Here is a 26,932-nt window from a genome sequence, read left to right as displayed (position 1 = left end):
TGGTGGAAATTATTTGAAATATAGGTAAATTAATCTTCTCCTAATTGGTTCAAAACATTCCACTTTCATAACGGAATGGATCCTCGAGAGATTCGAAAGGTCTTTGGATGTAATATAATACATACTAATTGGCATGATTAATATTCGTTCCGAGAATTCCTTCAAAGGTGAAGATTGAAATGTACATATATAAGTTGTACATCTCATACTTGAACTTCCAATCTGAAGATGTTCTTTGCAATCGTTAGTGAGTAATAAGAATCACGCACATTCTTATCGACCCATTCACTGCAGTATAGGAAATATCGTAAACAACCTTGCTCGAGGACAAAATGATTCATGTATAACAGGCTTATTTTGATGTACCTACGTAGATCTTAATATATAATTTCGAAAGAGACTTTGTAAGGTTGTAAGGTTTGGTTAGGAGCTTCAAAAACAAATCAATTCAAAGAAATTTAATAAAAAAACAAATTAATGTTTACTATTAGATTAACCATATTTAAGCGGTTTATATTACAAATACCGAGCGAAGCCGGGTAAAACCACCAGTATAATATATTCCCAATTTAATAAAAAAAAAAAAAAAAAAAACAGTAACGAATATAACCTAAGAAATACTCGTTTGTGGGTAGATATTCTTATTTTTCGCAAACCAGTTTTAAAATATTTACGCATGCAGGAAAGTCATTCAAATATCCTTCAAGAGGATACTTAACTATAGGTACATATGCGGGAATAAAACCGACAGTTTGGTAAATTTATAATGTTCTAAATTTACCGAATCAGTCCAGCAAAATGTGGACAAGTTGTGGTCTTCCACATAACTTACATATTTCTGGAAAATAAAAAAAAATCAAATAGGGGAAACGCTATAGTTGTTGGCCATTTGAAACACAAGAATTCTGTGATAGTACTGAGAGCCTTTTGCGTTCTCAATGGTGTTCCTGTTCAATACTAACTGATAGGAAAGTACAGGGCCGCTCTAAGAAAAGTTGGCGCCTGGATGCAAATCCAAAATTTGAACCCCCCCCCCCCACAAAAATTAAATAATCATAATAAAATAAAAAAATCAAACATTGTTGTCCACCTCGCTTATCATCAGAATATATATATATATATATATATATATATATATATATATATATATATATATATATATATATATATATATATATATTATATATATATATATATATATATATATATATATATATATATATATATATATATATATATATATATATATATCTTCTATATATCATCATCATCTACAGCCATTCACTGCTTGATTGCCTCTCCAATACTCTTCCACTCGTCTCTGTTTTGCGCAACATTTTCACCCCACATTTTCCTAATTTCGTCTACCCATCTTCCTTTTACCCTTTTGCATTCCCTCGGGTACCATTCAAGCACTTTTTTTGTCTACCTTTCGTCCATTCTTCTAATCAAGTGGCCCGCCCATTGCCATTTCCCGCCCATTGCCATTACTCTATCTACTATGTCCACTACCCTTGTCATACTTCTCACCCACGTGTTCCGCTTCCCGTCTTTCCTCGTTATGCCGAGTATACAGCGTTCCATACTTCTTTGAGTGCATTGGACTTTGCGTTCAATAACCAAGTTTCGCATTCATACGCTGCTAAACGCATCACTGGCACAACGCATTGATCGAAGATCTTTTTTTCCAGGCAGAATGGCATTTTTAATTTAAAAACAACATTCATTCGTCTAAATGCACTCCATCCTAATTTCATACGTCTCTTTATCTCCTCAATAAAATACTTAAATTACACTGTTCGACAAATGACGACTTTTTTTGGTTCAGAGACGAGATATGACTTTTCTTATACATATGTACATAGATCTATGCCCAGTGAACATGAATTTGGTAGTAAAAAATGTTGATTGGCTCGAGATTCGGAGATATATGTACATGTGTTTTTTAAATCGTGCGATTTTTCTATATCTTGGTGTTGTTCGGTCGATGTCTCAAAATCTGAAAATTTCCTGTTCAAAATGAATATTGGAATCTATAGTCGGGTATTTTATCTTTCATTTGTATTACATTTCATCCTTCAAATCTCTCCAAGTAGTCGTCCAGTTCAAATAAAAAGTCAAATGTACGTATTTTCACTTGGGATTTTTTCCCACTGTTAAAACTATTTTATATTGAGTATTTTCTATTGAATCATGTTTATTGGGATAGTGTTCTGGCCACACTATTTTACTAATCAACGAACCATTTTTCGTGTCGAACAGTGTTATTGACAATTTAATTTTACTTTCGATCTGATTGTTATCTGATATTAGTTATTGAACGTGTATACATCTCAATGTGCATTACATTTCTGCCATCACTGCTTTTTTTTCCACGCTTTTGCACACGAAACGTAGACTTTGGCGTCGTGGAAAATTTATTTCAACTTTTGTTTAACGGAAGCTGTCGATATATTTTTTATATTTTCTTTTGCGTGGCGCCCGGGTGTTTTGCACCCTCAAATCATCCCTTAGAGCGGCCCTGGGAATGTATTATTTTGCCGTCACGTATTATATTAGTTCAAGTGGTCAATAATTGTAGCGCTTACCCTACTGTAGATCAATTTACCGACGGTCAAATGCATTGTTTACTTATTTTACCTCCATTAAGTTCAATCTATACAATTTCTTCTTTGAAATTAGTAGATGAATAAAAAGCAATGTTATAGATACAGAAAAAGACGTCAATTCACGAGCAACTATCGTATTTCGAGCGGGAGTAGGCAATTGAAAAAAAGGACGGTCAATTGCTGGTTATTTTTTATAGAACACCTTTTGATCGCTTGGGAAATGGACCACACACGTCGAGATCTGACGATTTTTTCTACATTGACCTGAGCTTTTGCGTCAATTACACCTTTTACCTGAGAAAGATGAACGATCCTTAAAATATATTGTAACAAAAAAAAAAAAAAACAACAACCTTCAAACAAAATCATAAGTACATAAAATAAATGAAACGATTTAATTACAATATTGTTTTATTTTATATAAACTTCGTTTATAAATGTATGTTATTTCATCTAATAAATCCATACAAAACACGCATAATCTAAAATAATGAAGCACTTTTTGGAATTAAATCCTAATTGATTATAGAATTTATTACCCCTACGCATTGCGTAGGATATAAAAAAAATCATAATAAAAATAAAATTAAAAATAAATAAATTTGAGCACACGTTTATGTTGGCCCCCGGTATTATACATTAAAAGAATAAGTAGATATATGTATAAATATTTGTAACGGTGAATAATTCAAATTACGCATACCTTAAAAATATAAAATAAAATATCATACAACTAAATTCGTTTCACATACATATATGTATATATATATATATATACGTATTCACGCTGACGTGAACTTAAACTATTATTGGAATACGTTTAGGCTAAAATATAATACTTTTCAAAATATACAATTGACCATTTTTTTTTCTTCATTGATTATTTGAAAATAATACAGATTAATAAAAAAGAATCGATAAATTTCCCAAGTATATATACGTACGTAGATTGTGAAAAATAAATAAAAGTGAAATGTATTATAGATATGTGAACTGTTATGAAATCATTTATTATTTTTATATGAAATTTGAATATAACAAATGTACAAATTGTCGAAATAAAATATTTTAATATATATTCGGTTAAAATAAATTCAATTCACCAAAATACGGTCTCAATCGTGCAATCTGTAATAAAAAATCGCAATCTGCTTTAAAAAATAGCCTTAACAATCAAAAAACAAACGTAAAATATAATTTTAATAGTTTCGTTTAAGTTATCAAAAAACAATTTGATATTTTATGTGACTAGAGGAAGAACAAAACTATAATCTATGTATTTTAATATTTTTTTTGTTTTTACCTTTGAGGAGAAATACAAGTAATCCAATTTATACATCAGTCACATTATAAACACTTACGCAGCACGTACCTTATAATAAATACATTTCGTATTTCATTCCCAGTTTAATTACCACATACTGTAATTTTTAAGTCTGTCCAATACTCTCTAGTTCACTAATTTAATATAAAGTTAATCAAATGAAAAATTATACAGAAAAAAAAGTAAACGATTTTTATAAACTATATATAGCCAAACTTAAATATAAATGAAATTTATACAATATATTATACATAAAAAAAAATAAACTCACAGATCAAAACGAAACTAAACTTTTTTTGTTGATGTATAAAAATAAATTAATCAATAAATTAGCAGTAAATAATAATACAAACAGTAAGTCGGAAGATAATAATGTTTTGGTTGGATTCACAACCATTTTTCAACTGCAACAAATTATGAAATATAATCATTGATTTTGTATTACATAATTTCAAGACATAAAATACATTTCAGTACTTTATTCATTAAAAAAAAAAAGATCTGGTAACGATTTCTATTTGGAGAATTGGTAAACGGATAATAGAAGATACTTATCATAATAATACACACACACACACAAACAATCGCAATCCCTTTCGCAAAAACACACATGATATATAAACATTCAAGGAAAATGGAATCGTACGTTGTATGTATTTAATTGTAAAAACCTTAAACCTACAGTTACGTACAAAAAATTCTGTTAATTGGTTCATAAGGCAAACAAATTCATATCTTTTTTTTGTACTGCACACTTGTAATTCCCGTATAATATATATATATATGTATAAACAATTTTGTATTTAGATTATTTGGTATTAAAAAAATATCAACCGAGCTGCATCGTTATTTCATTCAAAACGATTAAAAACACTTTTGCAGTGTAAACTCTACAAAAAAAAAAAGAAAGCTGCAAACAAACGACTGAACATCTAACTGCATATAATCTCAAAATTTCTAGAAATTTGCCCAATAAAATAATAGTTCAAGCACCGAAATGAAAACGAAAATAAGATTTAACTTCAACTAAAAAAGAAGAGCGTGCTTTTGCATTCTTACATTATTACTAATGATAGTGTGTATAATATAAATGTTAAAAAAATGCGACAGCTACATGTAAAATAGGTCAAAATGGACTTAACCATTCAATTAAATAAATACTTTCAACTAAAAATAATAATATATAATACAATTAATAGACATGAAATATATCTTTATAAATATGCGTATAAAAATTCCTACGCTTACCAATTAATGCTGTAGATATGCAAACATCGGCACGATTAAACCTATCTGTTGATAAAATACATATGCGTGTTTCCAGTCCATATTATTACATTACTAATTGTAAGTGTAAAAAAAATGTACAAAATTCGTTTTTTTTTGTATAAAAAAAATGTCACCTAAATATGTATCTTTTGGAAACTTGTAAGAAAAATAATACAAAAACTTCACTATGAAACTTACAAAAGAAAATATCACCTAGTCATTGGAATTGCATAGTCTTATCAATTACATTTCTCTTCGTACTGTTATTTTTTTATTTAATACATATCTGCTTTCAAGTTATCAATACAAAAAAGTCCTAGACGAAACAAGCTTACAATTTTTTTTAACTTACGGGAAGAAAACATTCATCAATGGAATAATATTGTTATATATTGACACGTCTAAAGCGGTCTCTACGATGATCAGCTCGAGTCTTTGCCGAGCGAAGGGGTTTTGACTGCCGCGTGCCGATGTTGCAGTAAACAATAAAGAATGCCCGCCTGGGCCATGACGTCGACGGTTCCAGCTGCGAGGAGATCACGTTGCTTCCCCGCCTCCGCTCTCGCGGACGGGCGAAGCAAAGTCGGACCGAAAACGGTCGCTAAATTGTGCAACGACATCTTGTTATCCTGCTCGTGTTGATTCACTCTGAAAATTCCAATGTAAAATAAATATCAAAGATTTTTTTGTCACACCACGTCAATTAACCATTTATTTGGTTGTCATATCCGAAAAAGTAAATATCATATCTCAAAAAAAAGTCTTCTCAATTTCAATTTCAACTGTCTAAGAAAGAAAACTTTTTTGTACATTAAAAAAAGTTTCTATACATTACAAAAAAAAATTGTGGGCATTTATAAATGATGGATACAGATTGCATTAGAAAGTTTGCTTTGATCATTGAAAAAATATTTGCTACTTAAAAAGTGGATGAAATGTGCATTAAAATGACAGATGAACTGTATCGGCAACGTCGCAAATACCAAAATACGAACCAACGTTTGGTTAGGTTAGGTTAAGTTAGGGTTGGTTTTATTTATTTAAGATTACATTTCACTAGTGAGAAACAAAAGTAAGCACTTGTGACAGTTGTCTTTAGCGGAAGATTGCAACGTTGTCACTTTTTGTATGTATTCTAATGCTAAAATATATTTTTTCGAATGATTGTTTCATATTTTTTAATGGTCACTTTATAATGCCAAAATATTTTATTCGATGCACAATACGAGATTTTTTAATGCACCGAAAATAATCTAAATTTTAATGCACAAACATTTTTTTTAAGATACAAAGTATTTTTCTCAATGTACAGTTAAATCGTACCCTTTTGGAAGCCAAAGGGTTTTGTATATTCACATGTGCATATATAAATTTGAAACACACCTTATGAAATGGCCGAGTAAAAAGTCTATGCATTTTTTGTTGGGATCAGGTAATTGAGCAAAGCAACTCTGCAACTCCTTCTGACGGTTTGAGGTCGAGATTCCGAGCAGAGCGTCGCTACCTTGACCTTGGCTGTTGAACGCCTGGAAGAACTTCGGATACAGATTATCGGTGAAGAGCGCTTCTGGCAGCTCGCGAAGGTACAATTTGAGGATTCCAGTCACCGAGTGAATGTCGACCTCTTTCAAAAGCTGCTCGGCCTCGTACGAATCTAAAATAATTCAATATTACATAAGAAATACACAAACTTTTAAGCAGTGTAACAATAAACACATATGCAACTCACTAGTTTCAAATGACTTTTTTAATTTGGAAAGATCTGAAGCCGATCCCGACACTCGATATACTCCGACTTCGATCATTCCACGCCGTTCCACTTCCCGTACGCAAGAAGATACGATGAACGGGATATCTCTTTTTTGGCGTCTGTAACGAATCAAATCAAATTTTCAATAACACATCGTAGTACGTTATATATTAAAATTTATCATGCAATAAACACTAACTTGCAAACTTGTTGTATTTTGGCACCAAATAGAGCTCCGGGTTTGGCCGTCGGCACTCGTCGCAGGGTAACTTCAGATGGAACGAATCTCATCCATATGCTCAGAGACGTATTGCCGAGGGTGAGTGTCCGGTGACATTGCTGTTCTCCGAGCCACTGTCGGCTCAGTTTCAATGTGCACTTTCCTCTGAGCAGCGGTCTGACTCCTCCGGAATCCTCATATAGGAGCACCCTGACGTTTTGCGACCCCTCTAATTCTATCACAAACGTCTCGTTCCACTTCGGTTGATTCGAATGACACACCAGACGACTTTTGGCTTTGCGAAAGTAATGTCCATACGAGTCAACTTCCACACAGACGTATAAATCTAAAAAAAAAAGACAATGTTACTTTGTTCGGGTATAGTTGGGTGATGAGAACTGTGATCGTTATTCTCACCGGCAGCTGCATCCATGGGTCGCATAATTTCGCCAATGTTTAAATGCAGATCACCGAGTAGGAGACTTTCGTCTCGGCCAGATCTCAATAAATAGGATCCCATGTCGGTGTTCAGGTACGAGCGGCAAGCGGTGACCCAAGCCTGCAGTTCTAGCATGGAAGGAGTGGAAGTCGGAGCACCGGGTGAAACTGACGCCTGTAATAAACGAAAGGTTAATTTGAAACATTACAAGAACAACTCGTCACAATTCATATGTGTATATCCAATATTATTTAAACGAACTTATGATTTTTTATTTATTTTAAGTTTAAGTTTGGACCATTGTGGGATTACAGGAGTCCCTAATGCGCCACAATGGTCGAAAAATACAGAGAGATTAGAAAAATAAAAAAAAATATATGCTCAACCGGGTTCCTGGTTAAATTGGCCAGTTTAATATTAAGTTTCAGCTGTGCTGAACTGATTGAGTGGTTGTGGAGCAACGCTAGTGGTTGATTTTATCAATTATAAATGTCAATGATTTTTCCATCAAAATATAACAGGCAGTTATTATTATTATTATGTTATGATTGTGTGACTGGCCACAGTGACGCGTTAGAGTAATCTGTAATGTCACTGTGGCTAATATGTTAAGAAATAAAAATAAAAAATACATTTATAAAAAATCATAAAAAACAATAGCATTATAATAATAGATAAATTAAAAATATCAAATAATAAAATACAAAGTAGGGAATGTCTTGCACCTATAGCCAGCACCAATATATAAGAACCAGCAGTAAACACAAAACATCCCTGCGAGGCCCAAATGGAAGAGAAAATATCAGAATTCCACTAATTCAATCACATTCAATTATGAATATAATGATGAGCGCAGGCTACCAGACAAATAGGTTTAAATAATCTCCGATAACCTACGCTCACTGAGCTGAAGTCATATATTATTATAAATGTATATTTTGTCAATCAGGCCCAATCACAGATGACAATCAAATAGTAAACCAGACTCATTCTATGGATTAATAGTGTAACGAAATAAAAACTCACCTGAAGCGAATGTATCGATTCGATCCATTGTGTGCGCTCGAAATCGGAGCTCAAGAAGAATGTTTGAGCCCGCGGCGTCGATTTGGAGCCGACGCGAAAAACTAGATTCGGTGAAGCTAAAACTAATTGAGCCTCAAGGTCTGCCAATTTTTTCCGATGTTTGTCCGCAACTCTGTTTCCACCGAGTCTAATCTTCTGCAAATCACACACGTAAACATGAAACATACATTCACTAATATCTTCCATACATTCCAATAGTCCAAACATATTGCATATATACCTTATCATCGAGAGCTTTCTCTTCGATTAAAATCTGATCCCTTACGGTGCACGCTTGTGACTTCAACGAAACAATATTAGCGGGAGACGCCTCTTTCGGTTCAGCTGCAGGTTCTTCATACACAACGATTTCAGACAGCGGAATGTACCATTTGAGTTCGAAAGTGAACTTCTCGCGTCCAGATGCCTATAAAAATAAAAGATTGATATTAATAAGAAATATTGTATATACATAATATGTACGAATAAAATAAACAAAGCGTACCTTGTATTTAGCACAAGCGATAACGTCGTTGAACAAAAATAGGTGTCGGAGCTTTCTGTGTCCGTCTGATAATTCAACTATGAACGAGTTCTTAACCAGTCTTCTTTGAGCTCGGTCAGCATTCTAAAAACATAATAATAATAAAGATTGTAGACAAAAATAAATAAAACTATAACGATATATCATCATATCATATATACAATAGCGCTATTCTGTGTGATTTGACATATGTATGTCACAGTTAAAACACTGTCAACAAAACGTACAATTATAATACGAACATAATAACAGATTCTACATATATACTGTTGGCTACCAATGTTTCCACTAGGGCAATAGGTCTCTGAGCATTTGGTGCTATCTTTTGAAAATTTATTTAATTAATTAATCAATTTTCCTATTGGTGTTTTATATTGTTTATATGTAGGCAAGAAGGTAGTTTTTACCATTTGTTTTTCATATTAAACAATTAAATTAAATATATTTAAAAGGTATTTGAAAATAATACGACCGCGTGCGGATCAAACACAGGACCGACACATTTCTTTTAATTTTCTTAAAATTAATGGCTTAATATGCCTTAACCCACGCGATGATATTTCATCGAGCACAACACTAGTGTATGTATGTATAAACGTCTAACTCACCGGAAACATTGATTTTGTTTGAATGATATTGAATTCATCCAAGAAGTGACGGGTCATGTTTAGGGCGTCGGTCAACATAGCGTGATCGGGATGTGACAGTGGAGTATACTTCAAAAGATCCTGTAAAGATTGATGATTTACATTAGTTTGTTTAAAATCACCTTTATTTATTAATAGTTTTGGACCATTGTGGCATTACAGGAAGAACATAATGCGCCACAATGGTCTACATAAGAAAACAAGAAAAAAGCAAAAACAAAAAAAATATGATAAAACAAAAGAAAAGCAATACATAAAAATGAACATAAGAAAAAAAAGTAAAACAATAAAATATAATCAAATGAACAGAATACATAATAGGGGATGTCTTGCATTCACATTATACGAACCAGCTGTAATATAAAACATCCCCGCGAGGCACAAGTGGAAGAGAGAAGATTAAAATGCCAATCGTACATCATATCCAATTATGAAAATAATAATGAGTGCAGACTACCAGACAAATAGGTTAAAATAATCTCTGATAACCAGCGCTTAGTGAGGTGGAAAATATCACATTCAGTTACAGCAGCAACGATTTCATCGATAAGTCGGATAGTTCTTGGAATAGGAGCCATCCGATAAAAACTGTGCGGGCAGGAGGCACAATCATCATATGATGAATTGTACCACGCACATAATTGATAGGGAAAGTCTCAATTGTTCCAACAACGACAGGCATGACGTATTACCACGTAGAAGTTAGATAATAAAACGAATTAAAATAAGTTAATTATACCCAAGCACGCCCAAAAGGAAGGGAGTAGGGTAGAGATATGGGTAATACCTATACTGTTTCCTATATAGGAAACGAAGAAATGCTTTTTACACTTTCTCAATCACTAGAGAGTAATTTGCTTCATGCAAATTCCACACAATAGCATTATACTCTAGCGTGCTTTTCACAAGCGAGAAGACAAAGGTTGGACAATAACCTTGCATATCTCAAGACAAATGCGAGTCGACGAAAGGAAACGTCAATGACTATCTTGATGTGGTTGTTTATGATAAATTGACTGAACAAAACGATTTATTAATATGATTTTCCATACTGACTGTCTTTCATTAGAATTAAAAAAAAAAAAAAAACACTTACATGTAAAACTAAAGCATTTTTTTGCACTCTCGCAACCGGCTTATGAAGAAGATCTTCAAGACTCATTGGTTGTCCCCTACAAGTGATCTGTCTCGTGATGTCTTCGAACTTCGGAGAGCTGGCGCAGCATTTACGCACGGCATCAGTAGCTCGACCGTAATTGTGAAGAAAAGCGCCATACACATTAATATTTTCAGCCTGAAATGACAGTCAACATTAAACAATTTCTACATGTGTGAACGTTTGACATGTGAATAACGAGGAACGTGCCATTTTCTTGAAGTGTATTCCGACACACAACGGCTCTTCCCAAATTTGTATGGCGTTGCGAAGACCGTCCAAGAAGTTCTTGTGCAAATTGTGCAGCTCCGATATCTTGTAAAATATGGTATTGAACTCTTCCTCGGTGATGACGGGTCGGGATGAGTTCAGCGTCGCTTTGATGGCGTTCATGTACTGAAACGATACGTTAAAATTGAATGTGAATACGGAATGTAATAAGGACTATCGGTTTGAATGTACAACACGTACCTTTTCCATAACGTACAAGCATTCGACGTAAACAGTCTCGCTTTCGATGATACTGGATATTATACAGCGATGCATGGTGAGCCTTTCAGCTTCTACATTACTACCGGATCCATCCTGAAAATAATTATAAATAAAATTAAATCAATATGAAACGTTGTAAGTAAGTAGTGAGAATACTAAATAAGGTATTTTGTCATGCAGATGAACTTGCTTAATATGAACACGGCTGTAGCAAGATGTCAAGGAAATAGCTACAGACAATTTGGTTCAACTTTTCACATGTACATATGTACATACATATATAACAAGCTTATTGTTTCGATGCTCCATACAAAGTTTCGGAAGTAAAAGTGAAAAAATTCTGATAAAACTATAATATTGTAGCGCATGCTAAAAGGAGCCGCCGTTATAATTGGTTTCGAGGATTATCTCCAGGCTTAAGTGCAAGTCGGCTAACAATGAGAGACCCCCGAATGCATTTAGCGGCGGTAACGGCACTCGGTCGCATTCCCGTGGAGTTCTTAGAACTGAAAGCGTGGGACTGCATATCTGAGTACGTGACTAAACAATGAGGAACTAACCGGACGTCAAATATGCCCTGAGCCTTTATAAGGAGGTACTTAGACCATATCAAGGCATTCTGGACGGAGCACTGTATCTCCTGAATCAACAATAAATGCTGTGAAACGACTTTGGCCTTTTACTTGGATCCTCCACCCACCCCTACGCAACAATATTACCTGCAAATTTTAGCTTATTGACAAATAACGTTTAGCTATCGTCACATGCAAAAGATTATGTTATTTCTTTTACAAACATTTGAAAACCAGTTTTCTTTGTATTGTATACACTGATGTAGCGAGGGTAAATGGCGCCCGTGACAACCATTTTTTTATACTCCCCCCCCCCCCCGATTTCCTTTTGTCATATTTGTCAAAACAAACATATCATAAATGTATGTACTATCGCTATTCCGCCTGTGTGTCTGTCTGTCTGTCTGTGATAACGCTCGCCGTACTATAATAGTCATTCCTATTCGCTTTCAAGTTCGGGCTCAAATTTGGCGCCACACTATTGCTTTCAATACAAAGCCTAATGTATGTACTATCGCTATTCCGTCTGTGTGTCTGTCTGTCTGTCTGTGATAACGCTCGCCGTACTACAATAGTCATTCCTATTCGCTTTCAAGTTCGGGCTCAAATTTGGCGCCACACGATTGCTTTCAATACAAAGCCTAAAAAGATTGCAAGTTTGACAGATGGATTACGAAGAACACTCATAAACATAAATGGTTTTGGCCAATTTTGTAAAAGATTTCGTCACCCACTCACATTATACTTTTCAAAGTGAACCTACATATGTATGTAAATTACTATATACTACTATAAATTTGTTATGTAGTAATTAAAATATACTACATAACAAATTTTGACAAGACAATAAATAAAATATAATTTGTATTCACGGCGCCCCCAAAGTTGGTGCGCCCGGGGCAACCCTGTTACCCCCCCCCCCCACCCTTTGTTACGCCACATGTGCTATCACTTGTAGAGATTATTGGTAAGTTAAAATGTGGTGTGAAAAATATAAAAAAAGTATTTTCTAATTTGAAAATAAATAACATTGAAATGGATTTTTGTTAATTACATAGGAATATGTATTGAAAAAACTATCAACGGTAGATTTAGATCATTACTGGTATTATGTTATAAGTCCTTTGCATCTCAAAATAATTTATAGTCGATAAATAGAAAAGCATTATAATTACAAAAGCAGTATAGTTGAGCAACTATACAGTGCAGTAATTTAATTTATTAAATATATACTAATCGTCGATTCAAACTCACAATTCATCATATTAATAGTGACGTGACAGTATTGATGAAAATTTAATGAGATAAACAAACAAGCGGAATGCGTTTCTAATTGATGTCCACTAATGCGACATAGAGATAAGCGTGCCAAACTAAAATGCACGATAAAAGTGTATAAAAGCATTCTTGAAGCCTCCATTGTTCGGCGCTTCGAAACTATGTATACATATATATGTAGATAGGCATAGGTGTTGTCCAAATAGTAAATCTCAAGGTGGAGAAAGAGAGAGAGAGAGATGTTTACGCGTAGTATCTTCGAAACTGTCAAATGTTACAAATGATGCGTGTAAAAACGCCTAGTGAATAAACGGCCGAAGGATACGAGGCGACAATGGAAGTACGGAAAAAAATGCACACAGACTATTTTCGTTTCGAATTTTAAATGTGTCAGGGTTTTGGACGTCGAAGATTCGAGAGACAACGAATTCGAATCGGGTACTTAAATTTTATTTCAGAAATTAGTGTGGAAGCGAATACACCTGTTGTCCGTTGGATAAAAGTACCATTCAACCAAACGTTCTATGCTTATAAGTCAGCCATCGTTGAAATAACACAATTCATCATACAAAATTGATGAATGACAGCTAAATATATAACACAGAGTAACTTTCAATTCAACCAAAATAAATAAAACTGTAACAGAAGTTTTTTAAGGCGATTATAGATGTCTCTGCGGATGATGTTTGTATGAATTCGCATTGTATAAATGCTTGCATTGATCGTATTGTATAAATGCTTGCGATGCTACATTACAATGTTTGATCATAGATGTAGTATATAATGTAAAAATATATAATAATAATTATGTATTTATATATAATTTAGTGTCTCTTGATCTCTATTAGTACACTCGTCGCTTCGGAGCGGTCTGTAAAGACGAGTGCTCATTTTAAAATATCAAAGCGATCGGAAGAGGGGTTCAAAATAAGCTCACAAATTTTGGGAAACAACAAAATGCTAGCGAAACTGATAAAAACTGATTTAGTTGGGGTACTGCAGTACCTCAGTCTCTATGCACAAGCCGCGCTTGGTCTAAAGTCTACATATGTTAGAATATAAAAATATTTTATTTTATTTCATAGAACATGAACACTCGCCTTTACAGATCGCTCTGAAGAGACAAGTGCACTTATACAGATACAATACAATCAATCAATATACATAAGCATTTTATACAATGCGATTTCATACAAAAATCCACAGTGACATCTATCGAGAAATTTTTGCAGCATTTTATAATTTTATAATTAAATTGGCGAACCTCAAAGCGCTGAACAACTTGAGATTAGCAAGAGAGATAGGAAAGGAGATGCCAATTTAATAATAACAGGAACTGTTTCAATGAAAATCAGAAAAATTGACAAACTCTGATAAGAAACGATCGAACTGGAGTCACAAACTAAGATTTGGCCAGCAGCGAGACTCGAACCCGTGACCACTCTGCTCGAAAGCATAATATGCTAACCGCTAGTTCACGCCGCTGGTTTTGTTGTAATACAATGCAAAACAGTTGCCCTTAATATGATAAAACTTATGTATTTTATAGGGATGACAGTGTAAAGTTCATACACCGAATCAAACTATCAAACATATTGCCAGGATCGACTTTTGAAAATACATTTGATTTTAATTCAAAACTTGAATGTATGTATGTATTTTGATTTTTTAAACGGCCACTTCAATAATTATTCGAAGCGTTTGAACTGTGGTTTACACCAGTTGAGTCCAGTTCACTAACCAGCAAACGTAGGGTTGTCAACCTAACTAATTGACAGGTATACGCCAATTTCACGATTGATGAGTTCGCAAACGGCACGGAATACACAAAGTGTGTTTTTCACCCTTCATTTGGACTCTGCATTAAATTTGCATAGTAATCTTCGAAATAGTACACAACACCATTCAAGGACGTGTGTGCAAGTCTCGAATAAAAGATGAAAAAAAAAAACGCCAAGATCTTAATTTGTATGCAAATAGGCATTACATGCACGTCGAATCACCGACAGGGTGATTCCGATCGACGAAGAATGAAGAGCGATTAAAAACAATTTGACCGCTGAGCGGACAGTTTCAGAAGCGGCGATCGCAGCCAATGTCACACACTCGTTGACATGCAAATGTAGCATTTTTGTGGAAGAAAAGGAAGCGTTATCACGCAGCGTTACAGCATTTCACTTTAGGTGGGTAACGCGCGCAACAACAAGTCATTTATCATTGCCCCCCCGGGCGGGCTGACTAATGTCGGTATAAAGGTGCAGCGGAGGTGCCCGAGACTGCAGTGACCACTCTACCACCACCGATACAACAGTCTCATTTCAATTCGATCATTATGAAGGTTTACGCGTTGATCTTTCTGGCGATGGCCGTCACCGTCAACTGTGCATCGATACCTCAATCAGACCAAGGTTACATTTATTTTCTTACAAATCACCGCATGAAACAAATTCAAATAAGCTCATATTTTAGTTTTGAGTAGTTCAAACATCCAAGAGAATAAATATATATCATTATCACAATTCGAAATTTTGAAAGTTGTCAATCAAGTATCATTTGAATGTTTCAGACAACTTGACAAAAGATTTGTCAAATTTTGATACATGACACTCAATCTCATGGTTCATTTAAAAACATTACTATAATCTGCATAATATACTATTGACAAATATTAATTATAGTGTTACATTGTCACAAAACCGAATTTATCATATAAAATATTGTATTAACCTTTTTCGGTCGAGAGTAGCTTTAATCTCGTCTATTGTTTTGAATTAAAGTATTATGTATTTTTTGCGCCATTATATCGTGTCAACTTTAAATTAAAAAAATAGTTAAAACTGTCGAGTAAAAAAACTTATGTAGTATTCAAGTTTATTTCAAATATTTTAGAAAATTTATGTTATAATATTAATTTTTATTTTAAAATCTTTTAATTAATCAATAAAAAAATGAGGTTTCCATTTTAAGAATATGTACATACTAGTGTTGTATCCGGTGATATATCATCGCATGGGTGTTGGCATATTAAGTTATTAAATAAAAAAAAATTAAAAGAAATGTGTCATCAGTCATGTGTTCGATCTTCACGCCGTCGAATTTTTTCAAAAATATGTTTAAATTAATATTTATATTTAATTAGTTAATAGGAAAAAAAAGGTAAAAACTTCCTATGTACATGTAAACAATATAAAAACACCAATAGAAAAATTAATTAATTAAATAAATTTTCATTAGATGGTGGTAAATTCTCTGCCAAGCGGAAACATTAGGAGCGATCAGTATATATAGAAGTATTTTTTTTGTATTATTGTATTCGTATATACGTTTTGGCAGTGGTTTAGCCATGACGTACTATGTATGTCGAATCGAAACGACTATTATAGTACGGCGAGCGTTATCTCAGACAGACAGACAGAATAGCGATATTATATATACATATGATAATATAGAAAGTTACATAAAAAGTAGTTTTTCAAAGATATAACAAAAGTACTACGGAGAATATAGCTTTTTAAAATTTAATATAGTCAAAGTGAGTCAATAATAATACAAACATACATATTTCAAATACTTAAAATTCGATTTGACTGGAAAAGGTTAGCAATGATGAGTTCGTACAATGTCATTAAGCGATACATGCGATTTTAATGCACGCAATCAACACTAAATAGTGATAATTAAGTCATAACAAGCATTCATTTCATCCATGTTAAATCTTATCATTCGTTCATTAGACATAGAAGGGAAAGGTTACGCATCATCAATTTGGGAATGGATAACGGCGCCGTTCGCGAGCTGGTACGGGGAAGTGGAAGAAGAGATCGTAGAGCAGAAACCGGAAGAAATCTCCGCCCCAGTGGCGGCTCCGAGCACCACAGAGCTGAAGCCGCAGAGCGTCGAGGTACAGAACGAGGAAGCCGAGAAGCCCGAGGCGGAGGCAGAGGAACAAGAATCGGAGGAAGCTAAGCCGGAAGAAGTCAAACCAGAGGAGCACAAGCACGAGAAACACAAGGAAACAGCGAGGGGAGAAGACAGTCCGAGCGTACCCACAGTCAGTAAATCGAACTGCGACGACCAGACCTGCACGACGACTTACTGTTTGCCAGACGGCAAATGCGTCAGCAAGTCGTGCAACATCTACGATACGAATATGAAGGGCGAATGCCAGGAGTTTGCGCATTTGCAGATGGCCGGGACGACGATCACGTCCGTCGACGTGACGACGTATAAAGAAAGCGGCGAAAATCACTCTCACGAAGTGAGTTTTTAACCAAACCATTGATACCATGTAATCCATTGTAGTTTGACTAACATGTGGGATTGTTTCATATTAATCTATCTATGTCTTCTCTTATGTATTCTTTTCGTTTCTATTTATGTTGTATGCATGTATGTATATATCCGTTTTAAGATGAAAATACCTGAAAAAGAGTAAGCTCCAGATATGGCTTCTATTTATACTACGATCGGATGAGCATGATTCTCATAACCATAGTGGTATTCTTTTTGCGAAACGGATATACTATTGAATTTTTGTACGATTTTAATTAATTGACTCTAATGCTTTTTGATTTAGTATTTTTAACCTAAAAATACACAAAAAAAAAACAAGGTAAATAAAGTGAGTAGTACGATTTTGATACTTTCATAGTTGAGATGTTATAGAAATAGCGCATTTACAATATCAGGCCAAAGCATTAAATTGGTAAGGAGTTGGTAAATTGGACTCATATCATCAGCTAATTTCTGATGAAATAACACATAAGACTTAGACTAAGTCTAAGCTGCAGTAATAGTCCAGTTTACAATTGACAACTCTAGGAGCAGGCCTGTCGTAATCGCCTTTGAACTTATTTAGCATTGTAACAGACTTCTTGAAATGTCCGAGTCAATCTAATATTAAATTGCACAAAGGTTTATACAACGTACGATAAGACAAATATGCTGATTAATATTTGATTTGTACTTTTTAGGTTCCTCTCTAATAGAAATATCAAAATTACAAGTCGCTATACGAGATCAAATCCTCAACACACCGAGTCTCTATAGTCTTTTAGGTAAATTCGCCGACACTTAACTAACGACTGTCCATTCCGATTTCAATAACGTGTTTATACGAAATGTTCCGAATTACCCAATCCATAATTCAATGCTCAACCAAATCTTATTCTGAATCAGTCCTTTACTAAAAACAAAAATGCGTGTATTCCATACTATAAATCTGTATTAATATCGATGTATGTTTCTGCAGTAGATACCGTCCTCCGAGATCTTCAAAATTCATCGAACATAAAGTTGACGAGTCAAGGTTCTGGCCATACGGTGACGGAAACGCGATTCGGACTCACGGAATCCTCGTCGTCGAAATCAGAATCTTCCGATGTCCTCTGCAAAGAGGGATTTTGTGTTCGCAAAGACTGTGTTGATAGTAAGTGTGTAACGAAAAAGTGTGATTTGGAAAATAAAAATTGTCAAATTATTGAGGGTGATAATGATAAAGTACCGGCTGTAATTTAATTTATGTAAAATGGCACTCTTCACAAATAATGTTAAGTGAATGAAAACTATGATTAAAATATATATATATATATTATAGTGTTGTAAGTATCAAATAAATTATATGAACATTTCAAGTCGAGTTTTTCACTAGTTAGATTATAATTTCACAGACTCAAGCAGTGAGTACGGATATAACTAGAGAACGGAATCTGAAGGGGCTGTTTATTGTTCAAAGATTGTAAATGCATTGTTAAAGGTTTGCCGAACCTTTTTTACAAAGGATTTACAACAATGGAACAATAGGCGGCACGTTTCCGGCCCCTTCAGATTCCGACCTCTAGATATAACAATAGAATTACAAATTCACTTCTCAATGTCAGTGAATTTGTATTTCTAATTACAACATATGTACTACCAACCCTAACAACCTAGTCTTAAATAAATAAACCCAACCTTAAATAAATAAGTGTTGGCTGCTAAGATATTATGTCGTGTTTGCTTCCGCATCCAGCCCCACACATGCAGCATCAAAAAAAGCCAAATCGATACAGATAGTGGACCATGAGGAAAGTGGGAATGGACAGGAGCGGGGTTTTGACATGGGGTGGCGCGATTCGTATAGGCGACGCACTATCATCCATCTGTCTAAAATTATAATTCCACTAATAGAGGCCAGTGAAAATGTAATTGAATATGATTTCGCTAAACTATACCCAGTGACAATGTAACTGGTTATGATGTCACTGAAATTATAATTTCACGGTGACATATACAATTCAGTGTAAGTAGAAAAGTATGGAAAGATTGATAGAGGAGGAAATCGGTGAGTAATAATCTGTAAATCTGTTTAAGGAATTGCTTTTTTTCTTTCAAATGATCGGTCAATTTGATCCACTGGATTAGGAAGTCACAATTATATCTATAAATCCTTGTATATGATCGCATTTCTGGGTTTACATTGTACCAAATTCATACAAATACTTGACACATACGAAAAATCGATAATAGAAGAATACCCAAAGAGTTTTCCATTTTTCTCCGAGTCAATATTGAAAGCAAAGTTGCATAAATCCTCTAAAAAAACTACTTTCAATAGTTCAAAAATACCTGTTGTTGAAACTTCCGCGGCGTGACCGGAGTGTGTGGGCCGGCCAAAGAATGGGCAGCTTCAGTATCAGTACTGATACTCCTGAGCAGTAATGGAGCATCGTGATCCATCTGTGCACCGGAATCACCTTCCGTTTCTCCATCACTATCGGCAGACCCACTTTGTTGACTACCGACCGTACCAGCACCATATCTAGACACAGAGAGGATAAAAAATCAGTCAATTGCCCAAAAAAAAAGCCAACTAACATTCTAGGCAGACTGACTGTATGAAATAATCGATGTTGACGTAGTTGGAATTGTTTCCGGGCGATTCCGGAGGATCAGATCGAGTAATCGGCGCTCGGTTGGTGAGCGGTAAGGTGCTGGAGTTGCTGGATACATCATCGGTGCTGGAGCCTGTACCGCCTTAAATAATAAAATTAATAAATACACGATAATAATTTTAATGAGATTATATTATGAACGTTAATTAACCTGCTTGAATGTAGACATATTCTCCATCGTTGGCGTCCAAAGGTACGCTATCGTAATACGGCTCATCTTTGGTCTCCTCGGTTACAGCAGCCGGAATACTCTCCAACGATAAAGGTGCTGATTTGATATTATCGCCTTCTTCAGTGCCTTCTATCGAATCGAAGGCGGCTGCCGCAGACGACGGTGTTCTAGTACCGCCTTTCTTCCTCTCCGAAGACAAGGAGTTGATGGATTCGTACGACTTTACCTGTAATTTCATATGAAAATGTTATATACTGAACCGTTCATTGAGAATGTAAATGAATTAATAAACGTACCCTTTCGGTGATAGAAGGGGTTCCGTGGGACGACGAGTGACTAACTAGGGATTCTCGAGAGTCGGCTCCTTGAATTTTATGGCTCAAAGACGTAGGCGGACTTTCGTCAGGTTCAGGTAAAGATGCTCCGCGTTTAGGAAATACCTTTGGCGGTGGTCTGAAATGTAATATACGCATATTAGTATTACGAACCGTCAAGTCAATAAGTTTTAAAGCTTTTAAATTCTTCAATATATGTACATGGAATTCAATCAAAATATTTTGTAAGTGTCACAGAGTTTGTTTAATCAGCTAAACAAGAAATATATTAACGGTTAAAACACATTGAAAAGTGCGACACGGGACATGCTTATGGTTTCCAGCTGTGATGCGCGTATCTTTATGTCATTGTTAATTCATACGATCCTATTATTTCGACAAATGTCTTCTACATTTCTTCAAATATAATCACCGTTATTGATCACTGTCAAGCCTATGTCAATCAAGGATCACCGAAATCACCGAAAATACTTCAGAGATTAAGCGTGCTAGCGTTTTTTTGAACGTGCAAAACGAAAAAACTACTACTGTGTTTCTGCACCTTAAAAGTTGTGTGCCATTTTCGTTATGTATAAAATGTACACATGTACATATATATTGTGCAATCAAATTATGATAAGTCGGAATTCTCGACAGGGCGGACCCTCTAGGCTCGGAAGCGAGGCTTGGTCGACCCGCTCCTTCCTGTCATTAGTTGCTCTTTGCGAGTACTTTAGTATTGCCGTGCCCCTGAATTAACTCGACTTTTACCTGATGAAATACTCCCGACATATACTGCCTGGTTCGCATATAATTTCGGACGTTTGGGCAGCGTACGGAAATATTCCACAAATTGCGAATGGAATATACACGCATTCGTTTGTGGTTCAATACAAATTCATCTAAATAATGTTGCGTAGGGGTGGGTAGAGGATCCAAGTAAAAGGCCAAAGTCGTGTCACAGCATTTATTGATGATTAAGGAGATACACACACTGGCAGTGCTCAGTCCAGAATGTCTTGATATCGCCTTATAAGGGATAGTTCTCTCAGGACATCTTCGGCTTACGATTTGTATACCTATTGTTATGGTCACGTACTCGGATATGTATTCCCACGACACTCAGACCCATGGTATGGGTCACTTCTGAGAACTCCATGGGAATGCGACCGAGTACCGCTATCGCCGCATTCATTGCTTAGCCGACTTACACTTAAGCCTGTATATAATCCTTGAAACCAATTATAACGGTGTCAGGGATGCGCCTCGGCTTAATCCGATTGCACTTAACCGGCGGCTCTTTACTAACCTCTTATTTTAGTATACGTAACAATACTATCATTTGGATCCACGAAATTATAACCACTTTTACCGGAATTCGGAAATTTTTACAGCATTTTATAATAATAATCAAATTGGCGAACCTGAAGACGCCGAATAACTTGAGATTCAAGAGAGTTATGAGAGGAAATGCCAATTTTACACGAACCATTTCAATGAAAACGATCGACCTCGAGTGACAAACCAAGGTCTGGCCAGCAGCGGGACTCTAGTGGGACTCGAACCCGTGACCACTCTACTCGAAAGCATAATATGCTAACCACTAGCCGCTGATATCTTTAGCTTATATCTTTCCATTTGATATTTCAATTACTTAATTAATAATACTAATTGTATGTATACAGAGTTGGAATAAATTTTTAAAAATACATCAATTGAATTAATCTATTTCTTGAAAGAAAAATATCATATACAACTTACCGTGGGGGTACTTTTTTCTTTGCAGCTACAATTTCAGGTGCCATTGAAGTGATCGCTTCTTCCGTCTTCGACTTGCTTTCGCTAGCTTTGAGTCCATTAACTTCAATAACGGTGACAAAATCTCCGACACCTTGCGAAGCGGGACGACCTTTAGTAACGTCAGCTACATCTAAAACAAAGTTTAAAAATAAAACAAACATATGCCTGTTCATCGATATCGCAAATGTTGATACACTAAATTGCAATATCTTATCTAGCACTTGTTTGTTGTGCAAACGTAGATAGCTTTGAACGAAAAATTGGCTAAAAATATTCATATATATATATCCGACATAATTAATGCAACGAACCGAGTCTTTCTTCGTACTTGTGTGACAATTCACTGGTGCACCTTTTGGTATTGTATTCGCCGAGGTTGGAAGATATTTCGTTGATGCATTGATTGGCCGAGTTGCCGTTTGTGTGCGAACTGTTGACTTTGTGTCTCAACGTCACTTCTTCACTGTCGATATTTATCACGTTGGTTTCTTTGTCAGTGTCGACGGGTTCAACTGACTTCTCCTGAAATGTAATGGAATAAAACCATCATCAGTATATGAATACATAAATATATACAATGAATTTAATTATTGTATGAGCAGTTGACATCAAAATGTTAAATTAGTCATGTTATGCGCTAAAAAAGGGAAAACTGCAGACTACAAAGCTGAGGTTTCTAAACAATAGTAGGAAAAACTGATTTGTATATCGTGGGATAATTATTACATAAATAAAAATAACCAGGAAATGGAAATGTCATTAAACAAACAGTTTTTAATCTTTGTTTAATCGGTATACTATCGGTTTGAACTTCAGATAAGAAATTCACTACCGTAGAAATCGTTTGCCTTAATTAGGAAATAAAATATTCATAGTGAGCATTTGTAGTTTTTTTTTTTGTACAAATTGATCACTGACCACAGTGGTGGATTTACTGCGTTAGGGGCCCGGGGCGTTACAAATTTCTGGGGCCCCCTATATATGTATATATATACAAATATACAGGGCTGGGTTTCAAACCTACCCACGCTCTATTACTTATAAAATATGATAAAAGCTTAAAATTTAGAGTAAGTAAATTTGTATTAACAAATTTGAAGATCACGAGACGCTGGAAGCTAGAATGTCCGATTGAGGCTGATTTAAATCAAGTAGTTTGCAGACTAAAAATATTCCATAGGTTACCGAATGAAGAGAAAAGCAGTGCTTAATGCATTTTCGGAAATGCGTACGTGCGCGCATAAACGCCACCATTGACTTTTATTATCTTCTGCGATATTTGGAGAAAACAATGAAAGTAAAACGTTACGTGCACACCGAGTTCAAGGCGAGGGTGCTGAAATGCATCCTCTTAATGCATTAAGTAGAATAATGAAGGCTATTTTTTTCTCCAAAATGTTGTATTGGATTGGTATAGAAAAATGGTACTTATTGGTTATGCAGGCGCATCCGAGCATCGAGTATACATACTTACCCTAGCACATACAAATACACTTGTATGACTTCTATGAGATTAGTAAAGTGACAGTATGATTAAAAAGCATCGTGGTTCAGCTCATCAACACATGGAAACTTATTTTGCAGAGTTAATGTGGCGGCATACACTTTATACGAAACCAAGATCCATTTGAAGAGATTCTCTCTGAAATACGACAATACATACCTTCCCCAGAATATATGTATACATATATGAAAAATTCATAGACATAATATATTTGGAAAATGCGTTTTCGATTCTTAACGATATTGCTCAATGTAACGTCAATCACTGCTTGCATACTGTCACTTTACTAAAACTGTTTGCGACACCTAGAGGCCATTCGTGTAGCGTAAGTGTGTATACTTGATACTGGAATGCGCCCACATAACCAACAAGCACCAGAAAAACTATAATAATTCATAAAAAAAATATTTTTCAAAATTGTAAGGGCCCGTGTCCAGTGCGTAAATCCAACATTGTCTGAGCACCTTTTGAAGCACAATGTTTTGAATTTTTAAATATTCATTTTTGAACAATTGCACAAAAGCCTTTTAAATAACAGACATCGAACATCTCCATCAAATAAACATAGTATTGCAATCTAGTATCCGTTCAAACTATCCATATAATCCATATGTACGTAGTAACAACAGATGAAGTTTTGTGAACACGAGATTTAGACTGATTCTAACTCAGAATCGATTACTGATCACGTTTTCATGATCTAGAAAAAATGTGTGTGTATTTTGGGGATATTTTGAACACCATTAGACCTATTGAACTGAAACTTAGTATTGGTTACTGAAATTCTTATGGACACGCCGTAAATTTTTTTTCAAATTTTTAAGTCAACCGGAAATGGTACCTCCCCTTATTTAAAGTTTTTGAATTCCCCAAACCGCCAACTGAATCGGACTGAAAGCTTTTTACATGTAATAGAAATAATAATCTTTTTTTTTATTTATTCACTCGACTAAAAACTATACAACGAACAAAAATATATTAAATCTTTGAAGAAAAAAAAAAATTAAATGTAGTGATTATTCTATATAGTATAAACATTTGACAATTTTACAAGGTATATATGAGCCGTCTAGTTTCAAAACCAGATAGGTCAGTTTTTCGAAATTTTTCATCAACAAGGAAAAACTTAATTTTTTTAAATATTTTATATAATCGAGTCATAGATGTTTACATCCTTGACTGTATTTTCACTTTTGACCAATAACAACGAGACTTATCAGATTTTGAAACAAACCTCGACTTTAGCTAAGTAATTCAATAGGATGTATGTAGATTGCTTTGAACTTTCTTACTTGGCCAACATATGGATCCGTATTTTGACCTAACAAAAATAACATAAAATGAAAATTGAAAATCTAGTTTTGAAACTAGACGGCTCATATGTAACTTTATATGAATTAGAATATCGAATAAAAACATTACTTATATTTCGTTTGTTTTCCTGTACATTTCGTAGTATGATTAGTATGGTAATAAAAAAGTTTGAATTTATGACTGTGCCAATGAATTAAGTACATTCACTTCCTGTTGGTACAGTGGGTGTATGTAGCATGGAGTCAAGGAAAAGTTTGGTATGAATGGTGTATACCTGTTGAGAGGGCGGTGGCGCAGGCGCTTGCCTGTTGGGGGCCTGAGGGGGGGCGGGGGCGGGGGAGGGGGAGGAAGAGGAGGCGGGAGGGTCGGCGGGAGGAGGGAGCGGGAGCGGGGGCGGGTGCGGGGGCGGGTGCGGGGGCGGGTGCGGGTCGGCGCCCCTCCTGCTCTCGACGTCCGAGAGCAGCCTCTCGAGGTACTCGACGTAGAACTCCTCCTTCTCGAGGTCCTCGCGAAGGACGGCGACGCGCTGCCTGTGTTTGGCCAAGTTGGCCCTCACGTCCTCCTCCCAGGCGGCCGGGAGGGCGCTCTCGGGGAAGCGCGCCACCCACACCCGCTGGAAGTCTCCGAACACGCTCATCGCGACTCCTACTCCTACTACTCCTACTACTCCTACTCCAACTCCTCGCGAACTTCACCACCACATCGAATCGGCGAGAGGAGTGGTTCGAGGTGGGAGGCTGTCAGGCCGAGTCCACTTGCACTATCCAGTGCATATGCACGCTCGCCAACTCGCGAGCGCCGCACCCATCTGTGCGCACGGTGACAACTGAACGCTCGGAACCACTCATAAATAAATGTTGGCCGGTGTCAATTGTATCCACAGCTGACAGTGTTTTCGGTGTCGCCATCAAAATATTGTACTTACGAGAACTCGAGTGCTAGATATTTCGTATTCGCGATTTTTGTGGCAACGATTGTTGTGCCCGCCATCGCAATTTGCGCGATTATCCGTTTACCCTGAGCTGACTCCCGGGGCCAGAGGGATGTAATAAGTAGTGGCCGGATCCACGGCGCGCCGTTTATTGTTCAATTGTTGTAAAAGGTTCGCCCAACCTTTTTTTTTGTACTCTAGCTTTGTAAATAGAACCAAACCACCCCGATTCCTGGAAAAAAGCACGGTCTCTATCCGCAGTCTAGTAATAAGAATAGAGGGGCCCTTACGAATAAATAATTTATAGGGGTGTAGGAATCTCGTCACCGCAAATCGAAACTATCGAAATCTATTGCGACGGAGAATACATTTCTCACGCTCAACCATTGACGTCATCTCAAGTCGAAGAACACCTGCATCCATTAAAATAAATTGAGTGGAACGACGCCAAACATTCGAGCATATTCCACCCCAACAAACCAAGCAGAACGACACGAAGAACACCTGCATCCATTAAACTAAATCGAGTGGAACGACGCCAAACATTCGAGAAACGTCCACCTTAAACACCAAACCACATTCCTCGCATGACTTGCACAC

The 26,932-nt window shown here is 35.7% G+C and overlaps 2 protein-coding genes across 2 annotated transcripts; one reads left to right on the top strand and one right to left on the bottom strand.

Annotated features, from left to right (window-relative positions):
* Nucleotides 1-3,011: 3,011 nt before the first annotated feature.
* RhoGAP1A (Rho GTPase activating protein at 1A) lies at nucleotides 3,012-26,215 on the bottom strand. Its single transcript, XM_077434327.1, has 19 exons — nucleotides 25,676-26,215; nucleotides 22,895-23,105; nucleotides 22,545-22,713; nucleotides 20,766-20,922; nucleotides 20,449-20,695; nucleotides 20,238-20,379; nucleotides 19,972-20,164; nucleotides 11,495-11,608; nucleotides 11,234-11,419; nucleotides 10,964-11,161; nucleotides 9,829-9,948; nucleotides 9,182-9,304; nucleotides 8,918-9,103; nucleotides 8,638-8,832; nucleotides 7,590-7,785; nucleotides 7,152-7,518; nucleotides 6,932-7,071; nucleotides 6,586-6,856; nucleotides 3,012-5,850 (listed from the first exon to the last, which is right to left on the bottom strand). Exons 1-19 carry the CDS (start codon nucleotides 26,036-26,038, stop codon nucleotides 5,625-5,627), a joined length of 3,804 nt encoding a protein of 1,267 aa, XP_077290453.1. The 5' UTR covers nucleotides 26,039-26,215; the 3' UTR covers nucleotides 3,012-5,624.
* LOC143914229 (uncharacterized) lies at nucleotides 15,435-19,350 on the top strand. The gene is made up of 4 exons (XM_077434362.1): nucleotides 15,435-15,773; nucleotides 17,100-17,623; nucleotides 18,339-18,422; nucleotides 18,617-19,350. The coding sequence occupies exons 1-3, from the start codon at nucleotides 15,698-15,700 to the stop codon at nucleotides 18,348-18,350; spliced, it is 612 nt and encodes a 203-aa protein (XP_077290488.1). The 5' UTR covers nucleotides 15,435-15,697; the 3' UTR covers nucleotides 18,351-18,422; nucleotides 18,617-19,350.
* Nucleotides 26,216-26,932: the final 717 nt, after the last annotated feature.

The sequence above is a fragment of the Arctopsyche grandis genome, chromosome 7 (genome assembly GCF_051622035.1).
Source record: "Arctopsyche grandis isolate Sample6627 chromosome 7, ASM5162203v2, whole genome shotgun sequence".
Taxonomy (NCBI): domain Eukaryota; kingdom Metazoa; phylum Arthropoda; class Insecta; order Trichoptera; family Hydropsychidae; genus Arctopsyche; species Arctopsyche grandis.
Note: the sequence above shows the minus strand (reverse complement) of the source record. Positions and strands in the feature narration are given on the sequence as shown.

Bases quoted from the DNA above. Each gene is read 5' to 3' on its own strand.
- RhoGAP1A (XM_077434327.1), bottom strand. From the start codon at position 26,038: ATGAGCGTGTTCGGAGACTTCCAGCGGGTGTGGGTGGCGCGCTTCCCC. The intron at 22,714-22,894 runs GTTCGTTGCATT...ACTTTGTTTTAG, and splicing joins CAAGTACGAAGAAAGACTCG to ATGTAGCTGACGTTACTAAA. The intron at 11,162-11,233 runs GCACGTTCCTCG...CTGTCATTTCAG, and splicing joins GAATACACTTCAAGAAAATG to GCTGAAAATATTAATGTGTA.
- LOC143914229 (XM_077434362.1), top strand. From the start codon at position 15,698: ATGAAGGTTTACGCGTTGATCTTTCTGGCGATGGCCGTCACCGTCAAC. The intron at 15,774-17,099 runs GTTACATTTATT...TTCGTTCATTAG, and splicing joins GATACCTCAATCAGACCAAG to ACATAGAAGGGAAAGGTTAC.